General features: G+C 43.0%; 1 protein-coding gene across 3 annotated transcripts in view; it reads left to right on the top strand.

Moving 5' to 3' along the window:
* The window catches only part of ALDH1A1 (aldehyde dehydrogenase 1 family member A1), a 59,777-nt gene extending 37,868 nt beyond the window's left edge, over positions 1–21,909 (top strand). For all 3 annotated transcript variants that reach the window (XM_056848115.1, XM_056848114.1, XM_056848116.1), the window contains 10 exons: positions 3,407–3,536; positions 4,010–4,071; positions 6,150–6,278; positions 10,883–10,996; positions 11,985–12,087; positions 12,759–12,943; positions 15,949–16,113; positions 19,128–19,285; positions 21,046–21,120; positions 21,725–21,909. In XM_056848115.1, the coding sequence (XP_056704093.1) occupies positions 3,407–3,536; positions 4,010–4,071; positions 6,150–6,278; positions 10,883–10,996; positions 11,985–12,087; positions 12,759–12,943; positions 15,949–16,113; positions 19,128–19,285; positions 21,046–21,120; positions 21,725–21,797 (1,194 nt within the window). In that variant the 3' untranslated portion in view covers positions 21,798–21,909. The remainder of the gene's footprint in view (positions 1–3,406; positions 3,537–4,009; positions 4,072–6,149; positions 6,279–10,882; positions 10,997–11,984; positions 12,088–12,758; positions 12,944–15,948; positions 16,114–19,127; positions 19,286–21,045; positions 21,121–21,724) is intronic.
* Positions 21,910–26,696: the final 4,787 nt, after the last annotated feature.

The raw sequence follows: 26,696 nt of genomic DNA, 5'->3' as shown, positions 1-26,696 counted from the left end.
CCAACTCAGGTCTCCAGAGAGAGATCCTGTACCCTCAAAGTGCTTCAGCCAGCTCAAAGCTTCCCAAATCTAAGCTGCTTTTTCCTTTACAGGTAGCCACACATCTATCCCCTCTTTTTAGCTGGGGGGAGAACTCCCCTCTTCCAAGCCCTGATGAGTACTTGGACAGAACCATTTCCTGACACTTAACACCCACTATCAAGAGATCTACAGTCATTAAGAAAATCACCATTTCCTCATAGGTTGTGGCTTCCCCCAAGCATGACGTGATAGGCGAACCCCATAAGACAGTACCATTCACTATCAATTTGTAACATTTTCCTGCAAGTAGACCAATCCAAGAATGTTTGCGTAGAAAATAAGGTATGAGAAGTGTTCTTTGTTGGTTTGATACTAATATAAAGAATGTAAGCCCTGCCACTGCATCTGTCTTGAAGGTTCAGAATTTAGTTCAGAAGCCAGACAGATGCATCTAAGAAAATCTAAGGAACTAGGAAGTGCAAATAAAGAACTGGGTACTGGGATCACCTTCATCCTCCTAAAAAATGGTCCTTCCCATGTAGTTTGTTGCCAGCACCCGGTAATCAAAGGTATAACATTAAACTACATTTTAAAATCTTTATATTGTCTTTATTTGGGTAACTATTTTAACTGTAAAATACTTGGCCGTGCAACCTGACAACTCCCAGACAGGGGGAATATTGCAGGTCTGGGAAAGAACACATTGGCTTTTTTCAGATAACATAGGTGCATTTACCCAGGATAGAAGAATGAAAATAAATGGGGAAGAATAACCTAGAAGAGTTACTCTTTTATTTTCCACTCTTTATTTAGCCAACAAAAACAAATCTACTATTAGGTTAGAATGTATTTATTTTTCCATAAAAACAAGCCAAACTAATCAAGATTCCTCTGGAGTGAGCCTCTCTTGTTCTGGGAGTTCTCTACTTCAGGCATTACACATTAAAATCCTTTTCAGTGCTTCTTGGCAAACTATCCATTATTTTAATCAGCTTCAGGATGCAAGGAAGTGGTAGTGCTGCAGGAAAGCTGGCACTCTTCCTTGTCCCCTTTAAAGTCGACATCACTGAGCAGGGAATGCCAGGCTTTAAACATCCTCTCCAACCGCCCACATCCTCAGTGCCTGAGTGTCCTATTAGCAATAATGATTCTCATTAGGCACTGGGTTGAAGAGAGGTTGCCATGAAAGAGGGAAAGCATGGCAGATGAGGGAGAAAAGACATAATCTACTGCCCTCCTTCCCCCTTTCCAGAAATCGAAACTAGTGACTCTAGGGATGCCAACTCTGGCTTGGGAAACTCCTGGAGATTTGAGGACAGTGACCTGTGGAGTTTGGAAAGGAATGGGAACTCAGCAGAGATGTGATGTCACTCTAGACTTCTGCTTCTCCTAGGCCATTTATGCTTGGTAATTAGCAGCACGTTCCAGGCTGAATTACCCCGCATTTTTTTTTAATTTTTCATGCTGAACCGTCATTCCAGAAGCAACTGCGAAGCGTGCGCATACCTGCTTAAGAGCCCCTTTAATGCGACCTTTGGTGTTTGCTCCGCCCCCGCCGCGAAGAATCCACTGAAGGAACCATGCAAAATAACAGCGGTGCGCTAGCTATGTACATGCTAATGGCTATGCAAACAGGAATGAAGGAGCAGGCGAGTGGGGGGTGGAATTTCTCCTTTTGCGTCAAGACCGTGAATAGGCATTTTTAAAGTCACATTTTTAAAGAAGAGCTTTGACCAAGCATCAAAAATGACCATGCATAAATGGCCCTAGGCTCTATGGAATACCATAAAGTTTGCCCTCCTAAGCCAGTTCCTCCAAGGGAACTGATCTCTGTAATCTTTAGATCACTTGTAATTCCGGGACAACTTCAGGCCCCACCTTAAGGTTGTTAAATGGTCCCCTGATTATTATTATTATCATTTGCTCTAGCTCCCCAATACAACCGGTACTGAATTGATCATAAACTTTGGATGTTTAAATTCAGCACTCAGTCACAGTTGGGGCTGCCAACCTCCAGGTAGCACCTGAAGATCTCCCACTATTACAGTTGATCTCCCCTCCTCAATCCCTGCCCTCCCTAGGCTTCACCCCCGCCCAAATCTCTAGAGCTGGCAATCCTAGTCACTGACCTTATGCACACTAGCAGTATTCTATTTCACTGCATTTTCCAGTTGTATACTTTGTGGCAGCTTTACAACTGTTCTCCAGCATTCTGAGCCTGTAGGAGACTCATGGCTTTTCAGTCTGTTAGCTAATTGTTTCAGTTAAAGGGGCACAGGATGAGCTAGATTTAGGGCTGCCTAGGGCTTGGCCTGGCAACCACTGGGAACCTGGGAGGGGGGCACTGTCACCGACAGTGTGATGTCACTTCCAAGGAAAACCCAGATAATTGTGAATTTCTGATAGAGTTATCTGCGTCATTTGCACAAACTGTTTGTTACTTGATATACTATGAGGCTTTAGCTGAGAGCTAGGAAGAGACCTAAAGTGACTATAAAGATCCTCGGCCTTATGAATAGAATCCACTGCCTATCCCAAACCAAATAGTCTAGACAGAAAGGACTAGAGATGATCAGGAACTTCTTTTGTAGTATGATTATTTTTAGTTTGTTTAAAACAACTATTAGCTGCCCTAAATTTTTGGAACAGAGAAGATTAAGAGTCTGTGACTGCAGTTCTGGGCATTGCTGGGCTATTATATCTCATTGAGGTCTATGAGATTTGAGAAGCCTAGCTGTGCAGCCTAAATAAAGTAATCGAAAAGCTCAGCTAAGGCTTAATAAAAATGCCAAGTCCTTGTTTACTTATTTTGGTTGTGTGTTTGTTTTTTTCAGGAAAAGGCAAATTTCACCCTAAATTGTCCTGATAACATGCACTGTTAGAAAAACATAATCCAAAAGGGTACTATGTTTGCTAGCCAACAGTGTTTGGTCGTAATCCACAAAGCAATCACTCTGAAGTAGGAATTAATTGGAGGTGCTAAAAGATGTTCCTATGGATTTATTTTACTTCAGTTTATTTTACTTTATAGACTTCTTTTTATCATGATCAGTTTTGATAGCAGCTAGTTGCTTTGTTTTTCATACATACACTTTCCTTATTAGTGAGTAAAATCATTTGATTTGTGTTTTTCTGGGGCTCCCTTCCCAAGTGACTGCTGCTTCTGATGCAGCAAAAACTGCGGGGGAAGACCACAAGGTGCTTTGTGTTGGTGAAGGTAGGCAGAGTGTGCAATAGCTGCTTTCCCAGATATGTTGTTCTGGATTCTGTCAGTCACTGGTGGATTCAGACCAATGCCTGCTTGCCTTTGCTTGCTTCATCTTAGTTCCAGTGTAGAACTATGATGGCCTCGCTCTTTTTTATTGATTGATTTCTTTTGTCCTAGACAATAGAGAGCATTAATGGAGGAAAGCTTTTTGCCAACTCCTACCTAATGGACTTGGGTGGCTGCATCAACACTTTACGCTACTGTGCAGGCTGGGCTGATAAAATCGAAGGACGAACCATCCCCATGGGTGAGTCATTCAGAAGTTTATAAGCACAGTGCTGATCTGATGTGATTTTGTTTTTTGACCTGCAGCTAAAGAAATTAGTATCCTTGGGGGAAAATCATATCATATAAAAATCAGTTACCTGAGTGGAAATGTGGGTTGGGTGTAAGCTTATGAACCAATGGTTCTAAGGATTTTTCCCACCCAGGCTTTCTTTCAGTGCAGTTTTAAGCAGTCACTCCCTTTTAATCCCACTGACCCTTGAACTTAGAAGGATGTAACTCTCTTAGGACTGTAAACAACAAAGCATGTGTGCACACATAAGGAAAATGTGGAGGTGTGCTGTAGTGGCACACACTATGTGCACTGAATCTACCTCTATTTAACTTTTTCTTCCTACCATATCTTTTAATAATAGCATGGATTAGTCTCAATAAAAAGGTGTGTTCTTTTATACACGATGAATCTCATTAATGTGCTTTTGTTTTCTTGTGTAGATGGAAACTATTTCACATTTACAAGACGTGAGCCTATTGGAGTTTGTGGTCAAATCATTCCTGTAAGTTAGAGCCATTTATGTTGCGGTAACTGTTCTATATTATTATGAGAGAAACATGACAAATAATGTGAGATTGAAAGGTTTTATTAATATAATCAGAAAATAGATTGGAAAGACAGTTTGGAGTTCTGATTTAAGTCCTGATAGACTCTGTTGTTGTTGTTCTGCTGACAAGTCACAGCTGACTTTATTGATTTTTCATATTTATAGCCCGCCCTCATTCCCAGTCAGAACAGGCTCAGGGCAGGTAACAACCTTTAAAATCACATAAACCCATAAACATATATTGAAAACTCTACAATTATAACAGCTATGAAGCAAGATGGCATTCAGATAAAAACATAGTAGCCACTGTGGGCCAGACAAGCAGACTGACCCCCACAGATGACAGTAGTTGAGGGGAAAGATGGTGAAGCCAGCAACGATGGACAACTTGCAGCTGCCCTCAGTTATAGGTCTCGCAGAATAATTCCGTTTTGCAGGCCCTGCAGAACTCCTTAAGGTCCCGCTGTCACTTGGAAGACTATTCCATCAGGCTGGGGCAAGGGCTGAGAAGGCCGTGGACCTTGTCAAAGACAGCCACACACTCTTCAGGCTGGGGACCACCAGCAAGTTGTTATTAGTAGAGCATAGAGCTCTCTGGGGGGCATACCAGGAGAGGTGGTCCTGAAGGTAAGATGGTCCCAGACTGTGTAAGGCTATAAAGGTCAAAACCAGCACCTTGAACCTGATCCGATACTCCAGCTGGAGCCAGTGCAATTGTTTCAGCACTGGTGTTATATGGTCTTGTGGCGAGGACCCTGTGAGGAGCCTCGCCACAGCATTTTGTACCAGCTGGAGCTTCTGAATTAGTCTTGAGGGCAGCCCTACATAGAGCGACTTTTGGTGACCCTGTAGGGCTTTCAAGGCGAGAGACATTCAGAGGTGGTTTGCCGTTGCCTGCCTCTGCGTAGCAACCCTGGAATTCCTTAGTGGTTTCCCATCCAAATACTAACCATGGCTGAGTCTTCATAGCTTCCAAGATCTGAGGAGATCAGGCTAGCCTGGGCTATTCAGGTCAGGGCTCACTCTGTTTACTGTGTTGCAGTGTCAGCCTTCTGTGGCCATGCAGCATAGCCTTGGATTGATAGTGGCCTATTTTTTCCACTCTCAGTTTTTTTTTTTCCAACTCCAGGAACTGCATTGTCCTTAGCTCAAGGCTGGACCGAGGAACTAGGTGATCCCACTGTTCTTTCAGCATTGGATTGCAGAACACCCACACAGGATGGCCAATAGCCGATCCTTGGACAATGTTCTGCAGATTCATATGAAACAGCCTCTTGAGAAGTGATGAATAGAATGTCACAGTCATGATGCTACCTGCTGCAAAAGGACAGCCAGGCTACTCACAGTCATGCTTTTCACATGACTTGCAGTACAGCTGACTCCATTCTCCACAGACCGTTGAAAGGGAGAAGACAGAGCCAGTGGATGAGTCATCTCCAAAAATGTAGAACACCCAAAAAGGTGCCAGAGTTACAGCCAACAAAATAATCTAGAGGAAAGCATTTGGTAAACTAATTTTATGTAGTAAAGGGAGGTAGAATTAGATTCATATAGCAGTCCAGTTAACATATATCCAGATAAGATTGGAATTTGCTTTAGGGTTTGGAGAAATTGGGTTCACTTGCCTGGATTTCAGACTGCGGCTCATAGGAAAAAACACAAGTGTGGGGAAAGGGAGCTGTCTTCTTTGGGGGCGTTGCCACAGACAGAGTGGGAAACCCACTCGCACCTCTCAGAGAGATTTTGTCACCTGAGCCTGTCCTAGAAATAAGCCCTATGCTGGCACGCTCTAAGGGAGAAATGTCCAATTTGGCTCACACGCGTTGTGCTAACCAAATCCTTACACCTGTCTCAGAGGGTGTTGCACAGCCCTGCCCGCAATTGCCTCTTTCATTGCTGACAGTAAACATTCACAACATTCACAAGTACAGTGAAGCACTGAAGAATATAAATGATGTGTAGAGAAATAAGAATATGCTATACTGATTTGTTGACACTTGGTGATGTTGCCTCTTCTCATCCTGCCCTTTCAGTGGAACTTTCCACTTGTTATGTTTATGTGGAAGATCGCCCCTGCTCTTGCATGTGGAAACACAGTGGTCGTCAAACCTGCGGAGCAAACACCTCTGACTGCTCTTCATATGGGCGTTCTCATTAAGGAGGTGAGTGGCCATAGCAAAGCTACTGTTATGTCTTTTCTACATAACAGGGAAGGCTTCCTTCAGCATTGCTCACAGGCAGTCATCTGTTTTATGCCAGCACAGCTCACAGCATGTCTCGCCTTGTCGGGGAATTGTAATGTGCTGCAAACCACTGAAGCAAATCAAGGGCAAGAAGCTCACATATTTTTCAGCCTAAATTGCTCAGAAAACAAATCATTAGCAGCTTAGTAAACTGAATATCTTGGCAAGCATCTGTGCCTTCAGGAGTCAAAAGCAAACAAAAAAAGCAAAGTGTTTAGTAATGGCGGATGGTTTTGGTGTTCATGTGAGTGAAATGCGGGATGAAGCTGATAATTTGATTTAACTTTCTATCTGAAATATTTGCACTAGGCATTAACTGAAGAGAAATTGCATGGAACTGTCAGGTTCAGTGAGCGTTTAATAAAATACACCTGCTAGAAGGCTGCCAGCCTAAGCATCCTTCTGAATTAAGTCCTGTTCAAGCAGATGAGATTTGGGCTATATCTATATATGCAGCAGCATGAGATGCATGTACAGATCCAGCCTAAGTCTCCCTTGCATGAATGGAACTTTTTATTTTATTTATCAGATTTATACTCCACCACTCCCTCGAAAAGCCAGACTCATGGTGGCTTACAACAAATTAAAATACAATTAAAATTCAAATAAAATACAATTACTTCTGCGGAAGAATGTTTAGGCCTGCGGCTAGGGTTCCAGCTCTGGGTTGGGAAATACTGGAGATTTTGGGGGTGGAGCCTGGGAAGGGTGGGGTATGGGGAGGAAAAGGGAGGGACCTTAGCAGGGTATAATGCCATACAGTCCACCATCCAAATCAGCCATTTTCTTAGGGGGAAACGACATTGGTTGTCTAGAGATCATTTGTAATGGTGGGAGATTTCCAGGTGCTACCTGGAGGTTGAGGAAACAATAGTACAAGGCTCAAACAATCAATTTGCAAAAACATGTATTGGACAATTACAACAGTGAAAGTGCAAAGAGTGTTGAAAACGAAAACTTATAAACTAAACTAACAATAATAGTCTAAAAGGTTGATAGGTTCAAGTCAATAAATAAGTTCAATTCAATAAATATATTTCAATATGAAGTCAGGAAGACTCTATAAAAGTTCATGACAGTATATCTTTCGCTTGCATGGAGGGAACGAAAGTCGGGAGGAGACGCGGAACGCCGTCCGGATGCCTTGCGTTTTCGCCCCCCCGCGGGCGGCTTCTTCAGCTCTCCGTTCAAACCACAAACAATACTTCTGCAAATAAAATAAGTATACTACAAACTTATCTGGACTCCTACTCTGTTAGTTCCAAATTATACAATTATACAACACAGCAGGAAGAAGGGATAGAACATTTCCCTGATACACTAGTTTCTATCTACTGGAAGATTAAATGCAAGGAAGCAGTTTGATAAGGTGGTTTCTGGATTAAGGAAATGTATCCTTTAATAAATTTGTTGGTCTGAGGGTGCCACAACATTCTTGATGGTTTTGTTCAAGATTCTTGATGGTTTTTTATCACCAAAAATGTGATACCTGACTGCACTCTGAAGTAGTATAATATCTTTACCTTTTATCCCTTAGAAGCTCCTTGATCAATTGATCTTGAGCAGCATATATCTAGTGTTGGAGGGATATAAGGATTGAAACAAATCTTGCCACTGACAATGTAGCCTTGGGGTCCCTATCGCTTAGTAAAAAAGGCATTATGTCAGTCACAGAGGCATTGGATTTGTATATTAAAAGGGGGAAAATATAGTGCGATCGAAGTTCCTCGTAAAAGCGGCATTCCAAAAGAGCATGGGCTAATGGGTCAATAGAGCCAGAAGAGCAAGGGCAGATCCTGTATGAGTATGGTATATTCAGAATTCTGCCCTGCAGTACCATAGAAGGGTTAGCATTCAATCTAGCCAAGCAAAAAGCTCTACAGAGACGAGGAAGTAGTATAATATACTCTTATTACCCCAAAATTCAACCACCTCATTTTTTTGCATATGTAGGGCAGGCCTTATTTCCAAGCAAACATGGCTAGGACTGAGGTAGAAATGATGTAGGTTCAGTCATTTTTAGCCATTTTGTCGGGCTCTTTGGGGCAGTGCCTTTTGCTAGGCAGTCTCTTGTACAATCTTATGAGAGTCCAGAGCTGAATAACAACCTAAGAATGCCACCAGAACAGCACTGACGCTGGAGAAGAACAGTGAATAGTTAGGGCTTTAGTCTTATCCACAATTACTTTTAATAAGCTCCATAGAGCTCAGTGGGCTTACTTCTGAGTCAACATGCATAGGATTGTGCTCTGAACTTCTGACCTGTTCCTTTACACTGCAAACACAGGCAAACTGAAATGCATGCGGCTGTTGCTAATAATTAAAAGTTCAGTAGTGCTAACAAAAGTGACTCAGCATATCCTGCTTTTCTTGCCACATCAACAGTGACTCATCAAAAGTGAGAAAATATCCAATTTTGATCGGTAGTTAAATGTCTAGGGGTCAAAATGGAATGCTGCTACTAGTGACTTACATTGGTAATGATTTCTGGGGATTCGTATTCTTAAAAAAATTTTCCAGAGAGGTAGATAAAGATTCATCTTTGGTCTTCTGGTGCAGACACACACTGGGAGCAGGCCTAAGCGTAGGACTGCCACTGGAGATTTTTTTTCTAACTCTAAGCCACTCAAGGGGATGTCCCTCCCCTCTGGAGCCAGTGGGACGGCTTCCCACAGAAACCGTCACATGCTCCTGGGCAGGGCATCCCCTCCTTCCTCAGTTCCTTCTCTGCCACAACTGAGATAGGACACATCTAGCTTAAGTGCCCTTCAATGGTTCGTTTGGAGTTCTTCAGTGAGCCTACTGTGTGGAAATAGCCCCAGTTTTTGTTCTGTTCTACCTTCCACCGGACTGTTCTGCCTTCCATCAGCTGGCTGGTGGGAGCGCGCTGGGAGAGGGCCCGGCAGGCAAATTACCGTATTGACCCAAGTATAAGCCGAGGTGAGTTTTTTAAGCCAAAAATCATGTCTAAAAAACTCGGCTTATACTCGAGTATATATGGTATGTTATTTATATACAAATTAAATAACAGAGGTGCCAAGACACAACCTTATTTTACCCCCCTACAGATTGGGATTTTATTAGTCAGAGAGCCAGATGTTCCCACTCTAATTTGGGCAAAAGTGTCCATGTGCAACTCACACAGTAAAAATAATAACCGCTTGTCAATGTTCAAATTTTTGCCATAATCGATTCCTGTCAATAGAATCAAACACAGCAGCCAGGTCGACAAATGCTATAACACTTTCGTTGGTCCGTTTATACCTCAGAAGGCCAGTTGATGGAGAGTCTGGCAATGATCCATGGTGCGGTAACCCGATCTAAATCCTGCCTGGTGTGGATGTATGATGTGATTCTCCTCTACCCATTCTTCTAACTTACGTAGCAAATATTTGCTATATAATTTTGCCACTATGTCAAGCAGGCTTATAGGTCTGTAATTCTGTGGTTTTGCTTTGTCCCCTTTCTTATAATTGAAGTTGATGTATGAATGTACTACCCTGTTAAAGCTTGGACACAGGGGTGCGTTTGTTTGTTTTTTTCTTTTTATCCCTTTTTCTTTCTGTATCCCATTATATAAAATAAAAATTATAATAATTTTTTAAAAGACCAACATATTTATTGTGATAGAAATTCTGATGGACTGAAGCTGTTTGATCTTGCATTTGCAGAAGTAGATTCCAGACTATGAGAGCTTATGCTACAGTAAATCTGTTTGCCTTTAAGACATCTCAAGACTTGGTTAAAATTTCTTTAAATTGTTTTTGTCATCGGCTATCATATGTCCTCTGTTTTTGGTGGCCTAGCAGCGACAGTTTGGTACAAAAGACAGATTGTCTGTAAATTAATCCTTAAAACCAGCGTGGGTGAAATGATATCATTATGGACTTTAGTTGGTTTTTAGAGTCTGAGCCCTTAGGATGGGTGAGGGCTGACCACATACATAAACAGTGCATAATTACAGCAATCCTGTGTTCCAGTGTTTTTCACATAGTGAGGTAGGTTTCCCTGGGTGGGGCAGAAGAGACATGGAGTGGGGAGTGAAGTTCCCAAGATGCAAACTCATGTTTCTCTCAGCAGCAGACATTTCACTTTAAAACCACCCACTCCGGTCCCAAGCTTCATTTCGGTGAGCCCAGTACAAACCCAGGCCCAGGCCCTATACCCATGGAGGGTCCTATCCCATACATAAAATGTCATGAGTCATAAAAGGGAGAAAAAGTCTTATTTTCTTTCTGATATTACATCAGTACCATGAAATTATCATGGCAATGGGCTTACAGCTGTTCCAGACAATGGTGGACCACAGAGACTGTGTAATATTGTACCGTTGCCTCGCTGTCCTTGGGCCCTACCCAAACTGCTGAAGCAACCAAGTAAAGCTGCAGGAAACATGAAAGCTTCTGGCTAAATCAGCTGTGTGGGTGTGGGTGTGGATTCTACAGCCTGGTTAGAGGAGCAGAACAAATTCAGTGAGTATAATTTTGATAATGAAAAATTGTAATGGTTCTTTCCCCCCTCAGGCAGGATTCCCACCCGGCGTTGTGAACATTGTGCCAGGATATGGACCCACTGCTGGAGGAGCCATTTCCGCTCACATGGATGTAGATAAAGTGGCGTTCACTGGCTCTACTGAGGTATTTCCCTAATATTGCCAATAACTGTAAACAGAAAATCTCTACCGTTCTGATTCTGACCAGGGATTGGATGCCTAGCTTGCTTTGTGTATCTGTGTTGACTTTTTCTGGCAATGACCTTTTTAAACAATGTCAGTGTAATGATTTGTTCATTGTTATAATGAATTTAAACACATTTATACAGTGTTTGAATTGAAGGACTAGGCCTCCAAACAAAACAAAAAATCCTGGGAACTAAAATTGATCCTAAATTACAGCAACTTTCCAGAACGTTGGTGGTAAAGATTACGTTTGAAGGTAGTATGCAATGAAGAAGGTCTTGAGACAGGTTCTGGAGATCTTTCATGAAACTGGTAGGGGGATAGGGTTGCCAGTTCCCCCTAGCCATCGGCGAGGGTGGGGAGGAATCTTAAAATGAGGCCTCGGCCTCAATGTCTCCTGCGTGATGATGTAACTTCCAGAAGAGATGTCATCACATTGATGTCGTTGAGGGAGACTCTGGTATTTGGGGAGAAACTCTGTAGTAGAAGCTGTTTTTATCATAGAGTTTTGCCCAAATACCAGAGTATCTCCCCTGTCATTGCTTGTGTGATGATGTCACTTCTGGAAATGGCGTCATCATGCTGTCACCATTGAGGCCCAGGCCTCATTTTAAACCTGCTGGACGGTGCTGTGGGAAGGGGGCCCAAAGCGAGGGATCCCCACCCCTGGCAGGGGTTTGGCAACCCTATATGGGGAGAAGGGTTTTGACCAGTTTCTGGGCCAGAACTTTGGCTTCCCAGGATCCCCCATTTTATCATAAGGATTATTGAGAGATCCTGTGAGGAATCTTAGGAGGCCCACACAGTGAATAAAATACACTAAAACACATTTCCTTGTTAACTAGCTATTGCCTCATGATGCTCAGTGTTAATCTCTTGTAAAGCAATGTCTGGGCCTAGAATACAAGGTTACAATTTCCGTTTATTGAATTCATGCTCTCTTCCAGGTTGGCCAAAAGATCAAAGAAGCTGCTGGGAAAAGTAATCTGAAGAGGGTCACACTAGAACTTGGAGGGAAAAGCCCCAATATCATATTTGCAGATGCTGATCGTGAGTGGCAAATTTCTGTTAAATTTCTTTCTGTTGAATTTCTTTCTGTTGAATTACCGGTATGTTGAGCTGTTTAGCAGAGCCTTTTCTTTTTCATAAGTATTAAGGTTGTCTATCCAAAGCAGGCCCTGACCTGGATGGCTAGGGATGCCAACTTTCAGGTTCTAGCTGGAAATCTCCTGCTATTACAACTGATCTCCAGCTGATAGAGATCAGTTCACCTGGAGAAAATGGCCACTTTGGCAATTGGACTCAATGGCATTGAAATCCCTCCCCTCCCCAAATCCTGCCCTCCTCAGGCTTCACCCCAAAACCTCCCGCCGGTGGTGAAGAGGGACATGGCAACCCTATGGATCGCCCAGGCTTGCTCGATCTCATCAGATCTTGGAAGCTAAGCAGGGTCAGACCTGGTTACCACTTGGATGAGATACCATCAAGGAATTCCAGGGTTGCTATGCAGAGGCAAGCAATGGCAAACCATCTCTGAACGTCTTTTTCAATGAAAACTCTATGAGGGGTTGCCATAAGTCGTCTGTGATTTGGCGGCACTTTACACACACACATCCAAAGCAGAAATTGAGAGCATCATCCCATTTTGCAATGTTGTTGTATACCTATGTAAAGCCAACAGTATGACAGGCAGGCATCATTATGTGCATGTGTCTTTGCAGTGGACAGTGCGGTGGAGTTTGCACACATTGGCCTGTTTTACCATCAAGGTCAGTGCTGTGTAGCTGGGTCTAGGATTTTTGTGGAAGAGCCAATATATGAAGAGTTTGTGCGCAGGAGTGTTGCAAGAGCTAAGAAAAATGTCCTGGGAAATCCTTTGACTCCTGGTGTACATCAGGGTCCACAGGTAACTTTCAACATTAATGCTTCAGTTTAAGGCTGTTAGTCACTGATATTTATGTATGTATGTATCTATGTATGTATGTATGTATTTCTAGCCCGCCCTCCCCCGGCAAGGCCGGGCTCAGGACGGGTTACAACACCAAAATTTCCAATATAACAATAAAATATATAAAACCACAGAACAACCCGATTAATTTAAAAGATGGTCGCCGTATATAAGTGCATACTGTATCAGGTAAGGCCAACCATAGTATATAATCTGTTCGGCTATCCACCCTCAAATAGGTCATAAACTGAGGGTGGGGAGTAGGGAGGCCAGCACAGATCTTTACTTAATCTCACCTGCGGCCGTCCTCAACCATAGGCCTGGCGGAATAGCTCTGTCTTACAGGCCCTGAGGAACTTCTTCAGGTCCTGCAGGGCCCTGATGTTATTTGGCAGAGCATTCCACCAGGCCGGGGAGGACAGCCGCATATTTCTCGGGCCGGGGACCACCAACAGATTATTGTCAACAGAACGTAATGCTCTTCGGAGGGTATACCAGGAGAGGCGGTCCCGAAGATACGAGGGTCCCAGACCGTGTAAAGCTTTAAAGGTTAAAACCAGCACCTTAAATCTGATACGATACTCCAGCTGGAGCCAGTGCAGTTGTCGGAGCACTGGCTGTATATGGTCTCGGGGCGAGGCCCCAGTGAGGAGCCTTGCCGCCGCATTCTGTACCAGCTGGAGCCTTCGGGTCAGTCTCAAGGGCAGCCCTATGTAGAGCGAGTTACAGTAGGTTTTGTTCGAAAGACAAATATGTTCGAAAGACAAACCTTTGGGAGATGGATTGCAGCTCTTGGGGGAGAACACACCTATACTTGAGCCTTACACCTCTGCCCCAATATTTCATCCTCGGGTGCAGTGCTTCTTGTGTCTCCAATAACCATGGACAAAGGGGGGAATGACTAGTGACCTCTATATAGCTTTCCCCTGACACAGCACATACACAGGCAGTGTAAAGGTGGTCTGTTCTCCATTCTTGGGGCTGTGGCATACCCCGCCCTTTCCCCCCTGCCTCTACGATGGGGTATGGAATGGCCTAATGGGCTACTTGCTTTGCACTACCTCTCCCACTGTGATTGGTCCCAGCCTTTTCCTATTGGTACAAAACTTCCCCTGCACACCAAAACATTTGGTGTTCCACTATCTGGCATTCACTTACTCTGTGCCCTAGACCTGCTCCTGCAATGTTTTCATGTCTCTGCAAGGCTCTCCTGGTTTGGTAGTCTCAGGCAGACTTGTATTCCCTGTCTATGCTGTCTTTAGGAAATTGATCTTGCATACCTTGATATCCAGTCACTGTATCTTACCACTCAGCTCAACACCTTAACCTGGGCCCTGTAGGAAGACACAGAACCCCTGTCATATGCGAGACTTGTGCAGACACAAATTAGCATTGGGATGTGTCATTTGGAATTGGGCTTGCCTAGATTTTAGTTGAGGGGGCTTGTAATAAGATTTTGTTTATGGCAAATAGATGCTGCCCATCACCGGAACAATGCTAGTATACTATCCTACCACCCTATTTGTACAGCCAAATGATTTATTTTTTAAAAGTTTCACAATGCTTTGGAAAGATCCAGAGCTAAAGTTCAAACAGTTTGCAACAAGTCAGTATTATAAAAACCTAAACTGGATCAGTTGTCTAGTACGCAGCAATGCCGGTATGCTCTTTGGAGCCGGATTTTTCAGTGTCCAAGACTTAATGGAGCAGCAAGCTTGAGCCTCTCCTGTTTAAAAACAGGATATGACATACATACATACAGGTGCTCCAAAACATCTAGGAAAGCTACAGTCACCAGATGGAGACGGTAGGAAAATATCTGTATGACGAGGGCTCTGTGGAGAGCCATTTGTCGGCTGCTCATCACAGAAAGATTTGAGTCCAGTAGCACCTTAGGGACCAACAAGAGTTTTATTGTATAAGCTTTTGAGAGTTAGATGAAGGGAGCTTTGAGACTCGAAAGCTTATACCCCAAAAATCTTGTTGGTCTCTAAGGTGCTATTGGACTTGAATCTAACTGTTCTACTGAAGATCAACGTGGCCACCCTCTGAAACTGGCGTAGTGGGTGACAGGGATATGAAAATGCTATGCAAGCAATGTCATGAGCAGCTTTGAAACATCCGCTCTCCCATGGCGCTATTCTTACACTTCAGTGTTAGCAGCAGCATCCATTTAAGAGACATGATATTTCTTCTTAGTAGTATTTGAAATGAGACTTTCTAAAAAACTGACAAGATCAAACACTGAGCTTTGGAAATGTTTTTTATAATCCTTGTGCATTAGGAATTCTGAAACACAAAGGAATGTAAAACTCTTAATCAAAAGTACTAAAAAATACAACTCCTATTTCCTACCTTTTCTCATCAATGCAGGAAATGTTATACGTTAAGACCTAATATAAACTGAACTGTACCTTTTGTGTACAGTTTTAAGGTGTCTTTAAATGTTCTGAGGTGTCTTCAAATCAGCTATTGAGCAGTTCTACTGAAGCCAGGTGTTTGTTTTATATCCTTTATAATCTACATTTCTCACTTGGACTCAAGGCAGGTTACACAGAGTATTCAAATAAGTGGCTTTAGGATGGCAGCCAAAAATAATTATTTAGGAAGAAATAAAAAACAACAACACAAATACTCAAGATGTACTTTGAAATCTAACTGCCCAGGGAATCCCAAACTCTTCTGAAGGACTTAATGATGTTCTGAGGGATGAGCATTTAAGAAAGTCTTGGTCCATGAAAACAATGACATTTTACATGGCAGTGCTGTTAATTTTTTCTTCTGTGCTCAACATTTCTAACTGCTGAACTTTATGGGGAAAACTGGCTTAGATCCAACACCTTAAAGGCAATTTATTTCTCTCCTGTTGCTTCATGTCCAGCTGGTGAAGATTTTGTTTCTGTTTGAGGCCAAGCAAGTGGTTTGGGGGAGAGTGACGTATCAGTACTATATTTTCTGTGTAGATTGATAAGGAGCAGTATGATCGAATCCTCTCACTGATTGAGAGTGGGAAAAAAGAAGGAGCCAAACTGGAATGCGGAGGAGGCCCTTGGGGAGACAAAGGCTTCTTCATCCAGCCAACTGTTTTCTCTGATGTTTCAGATAACATGCGCATTGCCAAGGAGGAGGTAAGCAAGTTCAGGACACTCTGTATTTTCAGTAGATAGTGTTTTAAAAGCTGCACAGAACATTCATTTAGTCAGACAAATAGATTAAAAGGCACACTGTTGTTTCACATGCATTCAACCCCTGTTAGTGCACTTTTAGCCAAAGTTTGCGTTTAAGACATTTTTTGTAGTTTGGGTCATCTACATGGGGTATGTTGGATAGAATGAATAATCTCAGGTATTTTCTACAGTGAGCTGCAATCCATGTTTTCTGGAACCGATGAGTTGGTTTTTCAGTCCATCAGTGCATTGAATTGGGATGCATGTTGCTATTTAACAGCATCAGAACAAGGCTATGTGTACAACTCTCATAGGGGTGGATGGATTTTGCCCTTTCTATTGTGTAGGTCTTCATACATCAGCTGTGCTTGGTGTTCCACTTCACCTGTCCTCCAATTAATTACAGAAGTCTTTTATGTACATTCAGAATTTATATGTACAATGTTTGCTCTTGCCTCAGTTTTTTATTTCTTCCATTTATCATAGTGTTTTTTGCCCCCTTTCAGATTTACACAAGCAGTTATATACATTAAACCATTGCAGAGTTTCTTTTGAACATACAGTACATTGCATAGTCACATCAGCATTCCTTGGTAAATTCCGTTTTAATATATTTTTCAAGTGACAGACTTGCTAGATCTTCTTAAGGTCTCCTTCCTTAATTTGCTGGTAGTCCTCAATTTCCCAGCACTATTGCCATGCTCTAGCAAGCATTAAAATATCACACAGCTTCCTATGGGGTATATGTGTATATAATTGAATGTTCAAAATCAAATCACATTTCCTAGCAGATTCCATTTTGTCTCCTCTCTGTGCACATCCTTCCCTTTGTAGAAATAAAAAAGCACATGTTCCAAAGGAGTTGCCAAATTGTATTCTGTTCTCCATTTTAAGCTCTGGCTAGCTTGTTATTGCATGGTGATGGTCACTGGCTACGCTGGAGTGGCACCCTAGATGAACCCTAGTGATAGATGAACTGTTATTGTGATCTGGGCACAATCATATGCTCTAAAAGCATGATTTTTAAAACGTGCATGATCACTCATGTGCATGGCTTAGCTGAAGGGGGGGGCGCTTGGACGATGAGAAAGCTGTAGCAAAACCAAACATTGTTCTTCACAAGTTCCGGAAGTACTGGGGTAGAATGGCAGCAAGTTACTTCACTGGTACTCCTCTATAAGCCATCACTAGAGCTGTGTTAGCCGGCACCACAGGTTATCAGTTTAACTCAGGACTGCCGAGTCCCTGGGGCAAGCTGTGGTCTCACAAGGGTCTCCTTCCTGGCTGTATCTCTGACCTCATGATTTCTTTCCCCTTGGCAGCCGCCTTCCCCTATCAAGGAAAAAGGCAGGCACTGCAGTTCAGGGCATGATAAGCCTATCCGCACACAAAATCGTGGTTACGTCCAACCCCCTGAAGGGGGCTAGACCATTTGGAGACAAAATTGGCTAAGGTATCAGTAGAACTAAGGACAAGAATAAGGCCATGCCCAGGCATGTTTGCAGGGAGACCAAGGGTTTCCACACACTCTCATCTCTTCCTAGCACAGCAATTTTTGGGATAGGAGTTACACAGTGGTCAAATGGCTAGGGTTCCCCCTTTTGGGGGGGGGGGTCTTCCCTAAGTACAGCCTTTGTCAACATAGTTGCTCAGATAGGACTGTCGGAGCTTACCATACATGGAAGTAGTGATATCAGGTCACCAGAGATAAGGGGAAGATCAAACCAGTCCCTAGAGCATGGCTTCCTTCACTTCCTGGCCTCGATGATCAAAACTGGTCACTCCCAGGGCTCCATTCTCCACCAGGACCACTTCATTTGACCCTGACGGTCATTCAAACATTGGAGGCTACCCTCAGTTTATTTCTATATGGGGTGATCAAAACAGTGTGCTGACGAATGCACATTAGGTGCAGCCTTTTTACCCTTTCCCCCTCTTATTAAGATAAAGGGGATTACATAATGTACTAGACCCCAACTGCACCAACATGTCCATAGTACAGAAATACTTCCACAGGGAGACCTGGTGGGTTGATCACTACAGACCTTAGGTTTTGGGCCCTGCCTTTGGCCTCCTTAGTATCAAGGATTTTTCCCAGGCATTTATGTCTATTGTAACCCAGCGGCCCAAGCCCCAATCTTCGATCCAGCTTACCCAGATCCTAGAGAATGTTGGATAAATGGCTTAGGGCTTTTGATTTCATACATAGGTTTGGTTCATTAGGCCTCTATTGCACACCAGACCACTACAACGATCTCTCAGAACCTATCATTAGGCAGCTCTGACAAGAGAGTCAAGAGATCACAATTACCACCCGTTTAACAGAGCCTGGCCTGGTGGGTCATTCCAGCAATCTGGCCAGGGGTCAGCTCACTCCTGTTACTCTTTAATTCAAATCTCTCAGTCACCAGGCTGACCCCACCCAGGTCAATCAGTTCACGGTTCATACTCTGGCATAGGTGTTTGAACATACTGGAACTCAGGGCCATCCCTGGAACACTACAGAGGCGCCTCCTTCCTGTCGAGGGCAGGCTAACCAACCCGGGGGGAACAGACTAGCTTGTGCTCTGCACATTTTAGGAGCTAAGCAGAGATTTGTACCCTTGTTGATATTCTGTCCTCATCAGAATAGGCTACTTTCTGATAAATCCACATAAACAAGCTAGGAGGGAATAGACCTCTTCCTTTGCCAGAGGATCAAAGTAAATGCAGACACCAGGTCTACTTCCTTCCCATCATTATCTAAGACCCCTGCTATTTCCCACTGAACTTACACAGAGGTTGCACATAGTAGAGGGGGAATGGATAAGCCATCAGTTCACAGGTAAATGAGCAACCAGTGGAAATCACTCAGTCTTGCAAGATGCCCTTCTTACCTCAGAGCAGAAGGAACCTTCACGGTAAGTAATCCAAGGTTCATTCCAGGCTTGCTTTCTATTAATCTGTATTTATTACTTGTTTTTGGCCGGAAACAGATATTTGGACCAGTCCAGCAAATCATGAAGTTCAAAACTATTGATGAAGTTATTAAAAGAGCAAACAATACTCATTATGGTTTAGCAGCGGCAGTGTTTACCAAAGACATTGATAAAGCTCTGACATTTGCAGCTGCTCTCCAAGCTGGAATGGTGTGGTATGTATCCTTTATACTGCTGTTTTAATCTGGCATTGCTATGAGGGATTTTGAGTTTATAGCAAGACCCTTTGATCTGTAGGCAGATTTCTTTAACAGATTACCTCTAGTACATTTTAATACACTAGTTCTCTTAGGCCTGCAGGATACAAGCAAATACATTAAGTGCACTTTCAACTTAGTGACATAAAGATTTGCTCAAGATGTGCTTTGGGTGGACTCACATAACCTAGCATACCCAAAGTGAGACATTCCTTGGGTCAGTGGTGAATTGGAAACAGACCAATGTACAACCATGTTTCAGGAAAACAGAAAACAAATGGGCACAAACATTATTGTGGTGTTATGACACACACCCTTTTACCCTCTTTTGTACCCATTCTCTCTGCCTGGTTGTGTATGCTGAGGGAAAGCGTTAGCCTGAGTGTATTGTGAGGAGATTATTTTTCTCCTTCTCCAGTGTTTACCTCAGAGAGAAATTTGACACAAGAGGCTTCTTAACTTTAACAAACAAAACAGGGAAATTTATTGAACAGTATTCACAAGATGGATTTTTGAGGAAAAGGCAGAATTGGAAGGAAAACACAAAATCACATATATGTACACAAAAATCTTTCAGAGAGATAGCTTAGTTTAGGTGTTACTGAAGTTGTCTTTAGCTTAGATGTTTTCTTAAATTAAGTTTCTTCAGTTCTTAGTTTACTAGCTTAGTTCTGTTCCTCAGAATTCTCACAGATTCAGTTCCACAGACTCTGTTCCCAGGCTAGCTAACAGGAATGAAGAGACTTTGAATCTCTTACTCCTCAGAGAACTTCCAGAAGTATGGGGAAATATCCAAAATCCCTCTTCCAGTTCTCACTGACTACCTCACACCGTGTCAGTAATACTCCACACCACCCTGCAACCAGAATAGCTCTGCCCCAGAGACTAATTCCCCTTTGTGACCTGAGAAAGGGCCCCTTTTCACCCAATTCTCAATCCTGTCACTCCACAGGTTATGTGTTCTACTAGTTTAGGCTATACAGGACCCTTAGGTTCACAGAGTTGTTCACTGCTGTCTGTCACACAGATTCACCAGCTTAGAACCTTTAACAGCTACCAAGCTCAGAATGCTTTCTGTCTCCCAGAGCTCAGAGTGTCAGCTTTCTGGCTCTGCCCACTCTTGGTTTCTCCACTCTTGTTGCAGATTAACCCCTTGTCCATCACAGGTATCTGCATGAATTAGAAAGTGGCACTGGTTTTCAGTTCCTCTCACAACACTTATGTCTTGCATTCTTGTTCTTTTCTATACAAGGTCATCTGCTATCAATTCTCTTTTGCCTTCCATCCCACTGTGACCTTTTATGCTTTCTACTGTTTCATTGTCTGTGTGCACTGGATAGATCCTCCTCTTTTTTATATAACTAGCCTCTTCCTCTCACTCTCTGTTATGGAGTGAATGCAAAAATGTATAGGTCTGGAAGTCCAACTTACTTGCCTTCACCCTCTCTATAAGTGTTATGACATAGAACCATATTACCATTTTCTAGGTAATAGAAAACCTTTTCTAGGTAATAGGGAACTGGCTTTTCCTTTATTTGCTTATGGTGCACAAAGATGCAGAAAGGAATTAAGTCCCATATATTCAATAATTGTTCCTGTTTTATCAATTTTAAAATCCTGCACATAGTGCAAAATTCTACAAGGAAATTAATGGGCTGTGTTATTACCCAGAAATCTTGTCCGCACATAAAGTGACATGTCTCTCTTTTACCCCCCAGGGTTAACTGTTATAGCGCAGTGTCTGCCCAGTGTCCTTTTGGAGGGTACAAAATGTCAGGAAATGGCCGAGAACTGTAAGTAAAGTCTGGGGGGGTGGGGTTTCAGATCTAAGTGTGTTCAATTGTATGGAACTCATGGAATGTTAAGGATGAGTTCACATTATTAATTTTTACAGCAAAAGATCACTACAATTTTTTTTATTTGGAAGGGGGCCGTCTTTACTCACCCTGAATTTCAGCTTTTTACAGAAAAAAATAACTTGGAAATGTCACTTCATGTACAAAGTGATCATGTAAATTCACTCCAAAATATAGTATTTGGACCATTTTACCAGAAATGATTAAATTTTCTGTTCAAAAGTTGTACTGTTGGATATGCAAGTTGTATTTTTCTGTTAGTGAGGCAAACAGCCAATATTTTAACTAGGAACAAAAATTATGTGCACTGAAGTGACTTCTGCTTCAAAACCTGATAGTGACGACAGTTTTATACATTTCCAGAAGCAATTGTCATTGTGAATGCAGAAAGGGCTGCATATAACTGTAGGGTTGCTACCAATTACCCTTCTGGCCTTCTGAGTAAAACAAAACACTATCTGACAACACAGTCTGTGAACTAGAATGTGCTTGTTCAGAAATAAATCCTGTTGTGATGTCCATTCTTACTTTGTTTTTTAAGGGGAGAACATGGTATTCATGAATATACAGAATTGAAGACCGTCGTAATCAAAATCCCACAGAAAAATTCGTAATGTCACTTCAACGTACAAGACTTGACAAGTTCATGTGCTAAGAAAAATTGCAACAGCTGGCTATATTGCAAAATGTTTTGTAGCAGATGTTTTCATATAATTTGGTTTCTGTTTATAACTGTAAAAGTAAGTGCTTCTATTAACTCTTAAAAGTAATTTAGAAATCTTCTATCTGGTTTAATAAGAGAACATTTAATGCTGGCAATATAATTAACAAGTTTTGAGACTAATTGAAAAAGGTCATTTTCTTTCCCCATTTGAGTATAAATGTAGTGCTATGGATAATGAACTGTTTTAACAAAATTCACAGTGGGTAGCCGTGTTAGTCTGTCTGCAGTAGTAGAAAAGGGAAAAAGTCCAGTAGCACCTTAAAGACTAACAAGAATATTTTCTGGTAGGGTATGAGCTTTCTGAAGAAGTGAGCTTTCTGAAGAAGTGAGCTGTGGCTCACGAAAGCTCATACCCTACCAGAAAATATTCTTGTTAGTCTTTAAGGTGCTACTGGACTCTTGCCCTTTTCGACTACTGTTTTAACAAAGATTGTTTACACAAATCGGTTTAGTGTGTTTATAAAAATTAGTAATTATCTTTTCCTGTTTTTATGAGCTTGGCAAAAGCACTTACATGTGATAATCAGATACTTTGCTGTTGGAGAAAACAAACTCTCTTGTGGTATATGTCTTAGAGGCTTGAGTCTGGTCATGTTAGCTACTGCACAGAGTTATTCTGGATATAAACTCTATTAAAGTTTATTAAAAACTGCTAGTCTGTCCATTTGTATGTTGTCTGTTCGAGATCGGAGTTACTACATTTTTGTTAAACCTGTAACAGCTTTAAAAACAGGCATAATCAGCCTCAAAAATTAAAATAATACCATCAAAATCACTAACACCTTCCATGAATAAATTCAGAGCCTTGTCTCCAACATACAACTTTCATGGATGGAAGGACAAAATGCCACATGCAGGAGGCATTTTGACTGTAGTGGGAAGAGGAAAGTGAAAAAAAGTTGCATTCTGTGGGTGGAAATCCTTTTTTTTTTAATATATATTTTTTATTTTTTCAATAATAACCAACATTTTATTTAGACATACATCCTCTATATCAATAAAGATAAGCATTAACAATTCATAAAATTATTAGATGTATGTCTTCAAAATACAATCAAAAATAATTGACTTCCCCACCATCTTCCCCCTCTCTAAAATATCTAAGATCTCCTTTGCATCCATGCATTGTACATTTATGAGTCACCCTATTCATATTATACTTTCCCCTTATCCAATATATTTAATATTAATAATACTAAGGAGAGAGGAAAAAAAAGAATAAAAAATAAGAACATTTAAAAAAACAGTGAGATAAAAAATCCATTTCCCTCCATATATTCATCTCAAAATACATGTGTAAATCTAAAAAGAAAAAAAAGAGGATTAAAGAAAAAAAAGAAAATAACCTTATACAAAAACAATGTTTATAGTATTTTTCCTCTACCCCCCACCTTTCCCATGTTAAAAGTCAAATTAGTATTCTTCCAGCTTTCTCAGCCCTTCTTCTTATTCTTTTTCTTCTGTCGGGAGTTTCTATCACCAATCGCTTTTTTGCTTGAAGTGGTCTCCTGTCTGGAACAGTCAATGCCCTGTATTCCATGGGATATAGAGTCTTCTGCTTGTTTTCCAACAGTTTGAGTTGATAGCTCACTGTTTCTTGTCAAAAAAATTTCCACGTCTTCCAATGAGTTGATAGCATATTTAGTTTGTTTATAAGTAAAGGTAAGACCTTGTAGCAACCAGCTATATTTTATTCCTTTATTTCTGAGTAATTCAGCAAAATCTTTGTATACAGCTCTCTTCTCCATCAGGTGACGTGGGATATCTTTGAGAATTATCAATGGTATATTATCAAATCTCAATTGATTCTCCAGTTGAAATTTTATGATAATATTTTTCATCCTGATGTCAAAGAAGGAGATCAGAATTTCTCTGGCTTTTGTTTTCTGTACCCGTGTTGATAAAGGAATTCTATATATCTTGTTTATTGCTGCATTCAATTCTTGTACATTTAGATGGAATATTTCAGCCAGTGATTTGATGATGTCATCTCTGGTAGACCCAAGTCATTCCGGAAGATTGCATATGCGTAGATTATGTTCTCTTTGTTGTAGATCCAAAATAGCAAGTTGATCTTTCATTTGCTGTTCCTGGAATTGTATAGCATCAATTTGTTGTGCGTGGGATTTCATATCTTATTTGAGTCTTTTGACATCTTCCGCGTCTTCTGCCTATGGGACCAACTCACCTCCATAGTGAAACTTCCCCAGGTTTTCCAATCCCTGTTTTTCCCCGATTTAAATTAAAGAATTGCAGCAATTGTGATTGCTTCCCATGCGTTTCAGCACGTGGGTTGAACTTCCTTTACCCCTACTTGCCTCATTCGATTTCCCCCCTTCCCTCTGCTTTTTAAACTCAGGAAATATGGCCACCATTGTCCACCATTGTCCTTTGCTCAGCCTCTCATTAATTTTTTTTTTAGTTGAAATACCGGCATACCAGCAACTCACTGCAATGAATGGATGAGTTTCTCGCTATCATCGCCCCAGACAAAAATGGCATGCTAATGATCAATTTCATGTCAGTTTTTCCAATGTTTCGCCCCTTTCCAAAGTGCCATTGTTTCCCTCCTGTCTGCATTCCATTAATATGTGTAAGGGTAGCACTTTGCATTAGTGAGAAAGTAGGGTGTCATGTGGCACTTGGATGGTATGTTAAACCTATAAATAGGGGGACAGAGAGAGGAAGGGCCATCAGAAGTGTTCACAGTCGACATGTTTGTTTTCATGAAAGGGCCTACATGATGGCCACCATTTCCTTTGCCTTCTCTTACAATGCAGGGGTGTACATTATCAGAGGGTGTGGGAAAGCCCTTCCTCAACACATAGACACAGGTTCACACCATTTCCTGGGCACGTTTTCCTTGCAGGTCTCAACTGCACGAAGCTCCATTTTCCCACAGCAAACTGTAGCTGCTTTTTGCTCAAATTTGTATAATGTCTGCTCTGGGGTGTTCACAAGGGGATGTAGGGTCTCCTGGCGAAAGAAGAAGACTGTTAAGTCCGCGTGGGAAGGATTCACGAGGTCGGAGACGGAGTTCAACAACAACCGCGTTTATTGATTACAGGAACATAACTGCTTAACACAACGAGCAAACCCTGTTTATATGCCCCCTTGGCCGCATGCGGCCACTCCCCCCCTTGATCTGTGATAGGGGGACATAACCTCCTGGTAACCAATGGTGCATGTTGGCTTAGAGCCAATGGGGTCCGTTTGCTTGACCAATAGGGTGAGCAGGGTTTAGGATCCTTTGTGCAGAACTCAAGCTCCTAGGTCTCCCCTTGCTTACTCCCCAACTATATACATACACAACACCCCTCCCCCCTAACTCCGAGTGACCCTTGCTGTGTACTGGGAGCACACAAAGTCCTGGAGGTAGTTCAGTCGCGATCACTCTCGCTGGGAACGGTGCGGTGCTGGGATGGGGGACTTCGGGCGATCCGTCGTTGCCGGATCAGTCTCACGCTCGGTGGCTGAGTTGTTGTCTGCCGGTCTGCTGGAAGAGTCCGGCGCTGGCAGCGGCAATATTTGCTCTGGTCACTCCGGTTGTTCCAGCTCCCTAGTGACAGGAATCGGCAGTGGTGCTGGAATCGTGGCTGCTTTCGGCAAGTCGGCGGGGCGGCGGCGTAGCTGATCGATGTGGCGCCGCAGAACGTGCCCCTCCGGGGTGGTGACCCGATAGGAAACCGGGCCAGTGGCATCCTGGATTGTGGCTGGAATCCAGGCGGGGCCTGCTCTGTAGTTTCGGGTGAACACAGGGTTGTCCTGCTCGATGACCCTTGATGTGGCGGTCGAGTCCTTGCAGCCCGGGTACTCAGGTGCCAGGTTGGGGTGCAACCGGTCAAGCAGAGTTTTCGGCCGGCGACCCATGAGGAGTTCCGCGGGGCTCTTCCCGGTCACGGAGTTGGGCGTGGTGTGCTGTGCTAGAAGGAAATCCACCAGCCCCCTGTCCCAGTCACAGTGGTCTATGCGTCGCAACGCATCCTTGGTAGTCCGAACCATCCGTTCCGCCTGTCCGTTGGTGGCGGGGTGGATTGGAGTCGAGGCTGCGTGGCTGATCAAATTCTTGGCCAGGAACTCCTTGAACTTGGAGGACGTAAATTGGGCCCCGTTGCCAGAGACCACGGTGTCCAGCAACCCATGGGTTGCGAAGACCTTGCGCAACTCTCGGATGACCGTATGCGAGGTCGTGGAACTGACATCGACCACCTCCAGCCATTTGGAGTAGGAGTCCACGATAATCAGAAAAGTCTTACCCTGGAAGGGCCCTGCAAAGTCTGTGGATGCGGGACCAGGGTGTGTGTGTGGACTCCCAGTGCTGGGTCGTGGAGCGCAGCATCTCTGGGCGCGACTCCTGGCAGGATCAGCAATGGCTCACCCACTCCTCAACAGCAGCGTCGATGCCTGGCCACCACACGTAGCTCCTAGCCAGGGCCTTCATGCGCACGATTCCTGGGTGGCAGACGAGCCTCCAGGACCCTTGTGCACAGCTTCGCCAGAATCACCATGCGGCTCCCCCAGAGCAGGCACCCCTTGTTGAGTGATAGTTCGTGTTGGCGTGTGGTGAACAGCTTTAATTCCCCATCAGGCTTGGTGGCCGGCCACCCCTTCCCCACCCAGTTGAGAACCCAGGCGAGGGTGCGATCCTTAGCTGTGTGCGCGGCGATGTCTGATGCATGGAGGGGGGCTTCTGGCAGCAACTTGTGGCGTTAAGGGGTCTACACTCCTAGAATGTACCATTTACTGAGAAATGGAGTTATCTATTCAGCGAGACCTCACAGCCAGAAGT

The sequence above is a fragment of the Euleptes europaea genome, chromosome 4 (assembly GCF_029931775.1).
Source record: "Euleptes europaea isolate rEulEur1 chromosome 4, rEulEur1.hap1, whole genome shotgun sequence".
In the NCBI taxonomy this organism is placed as follows: domain Eukaryota; kingdom Metazoa; phylum Chordata; class Lepidosauria; order Squamata; family Sphaerodactylidae; genus Euleptes; species Euleptes europaea.
The sequence above is the reverse complement of the archived record's forward strand: the minus strand, read 5'-3'. Positions and strand labels throughout refer to the sequence as shown.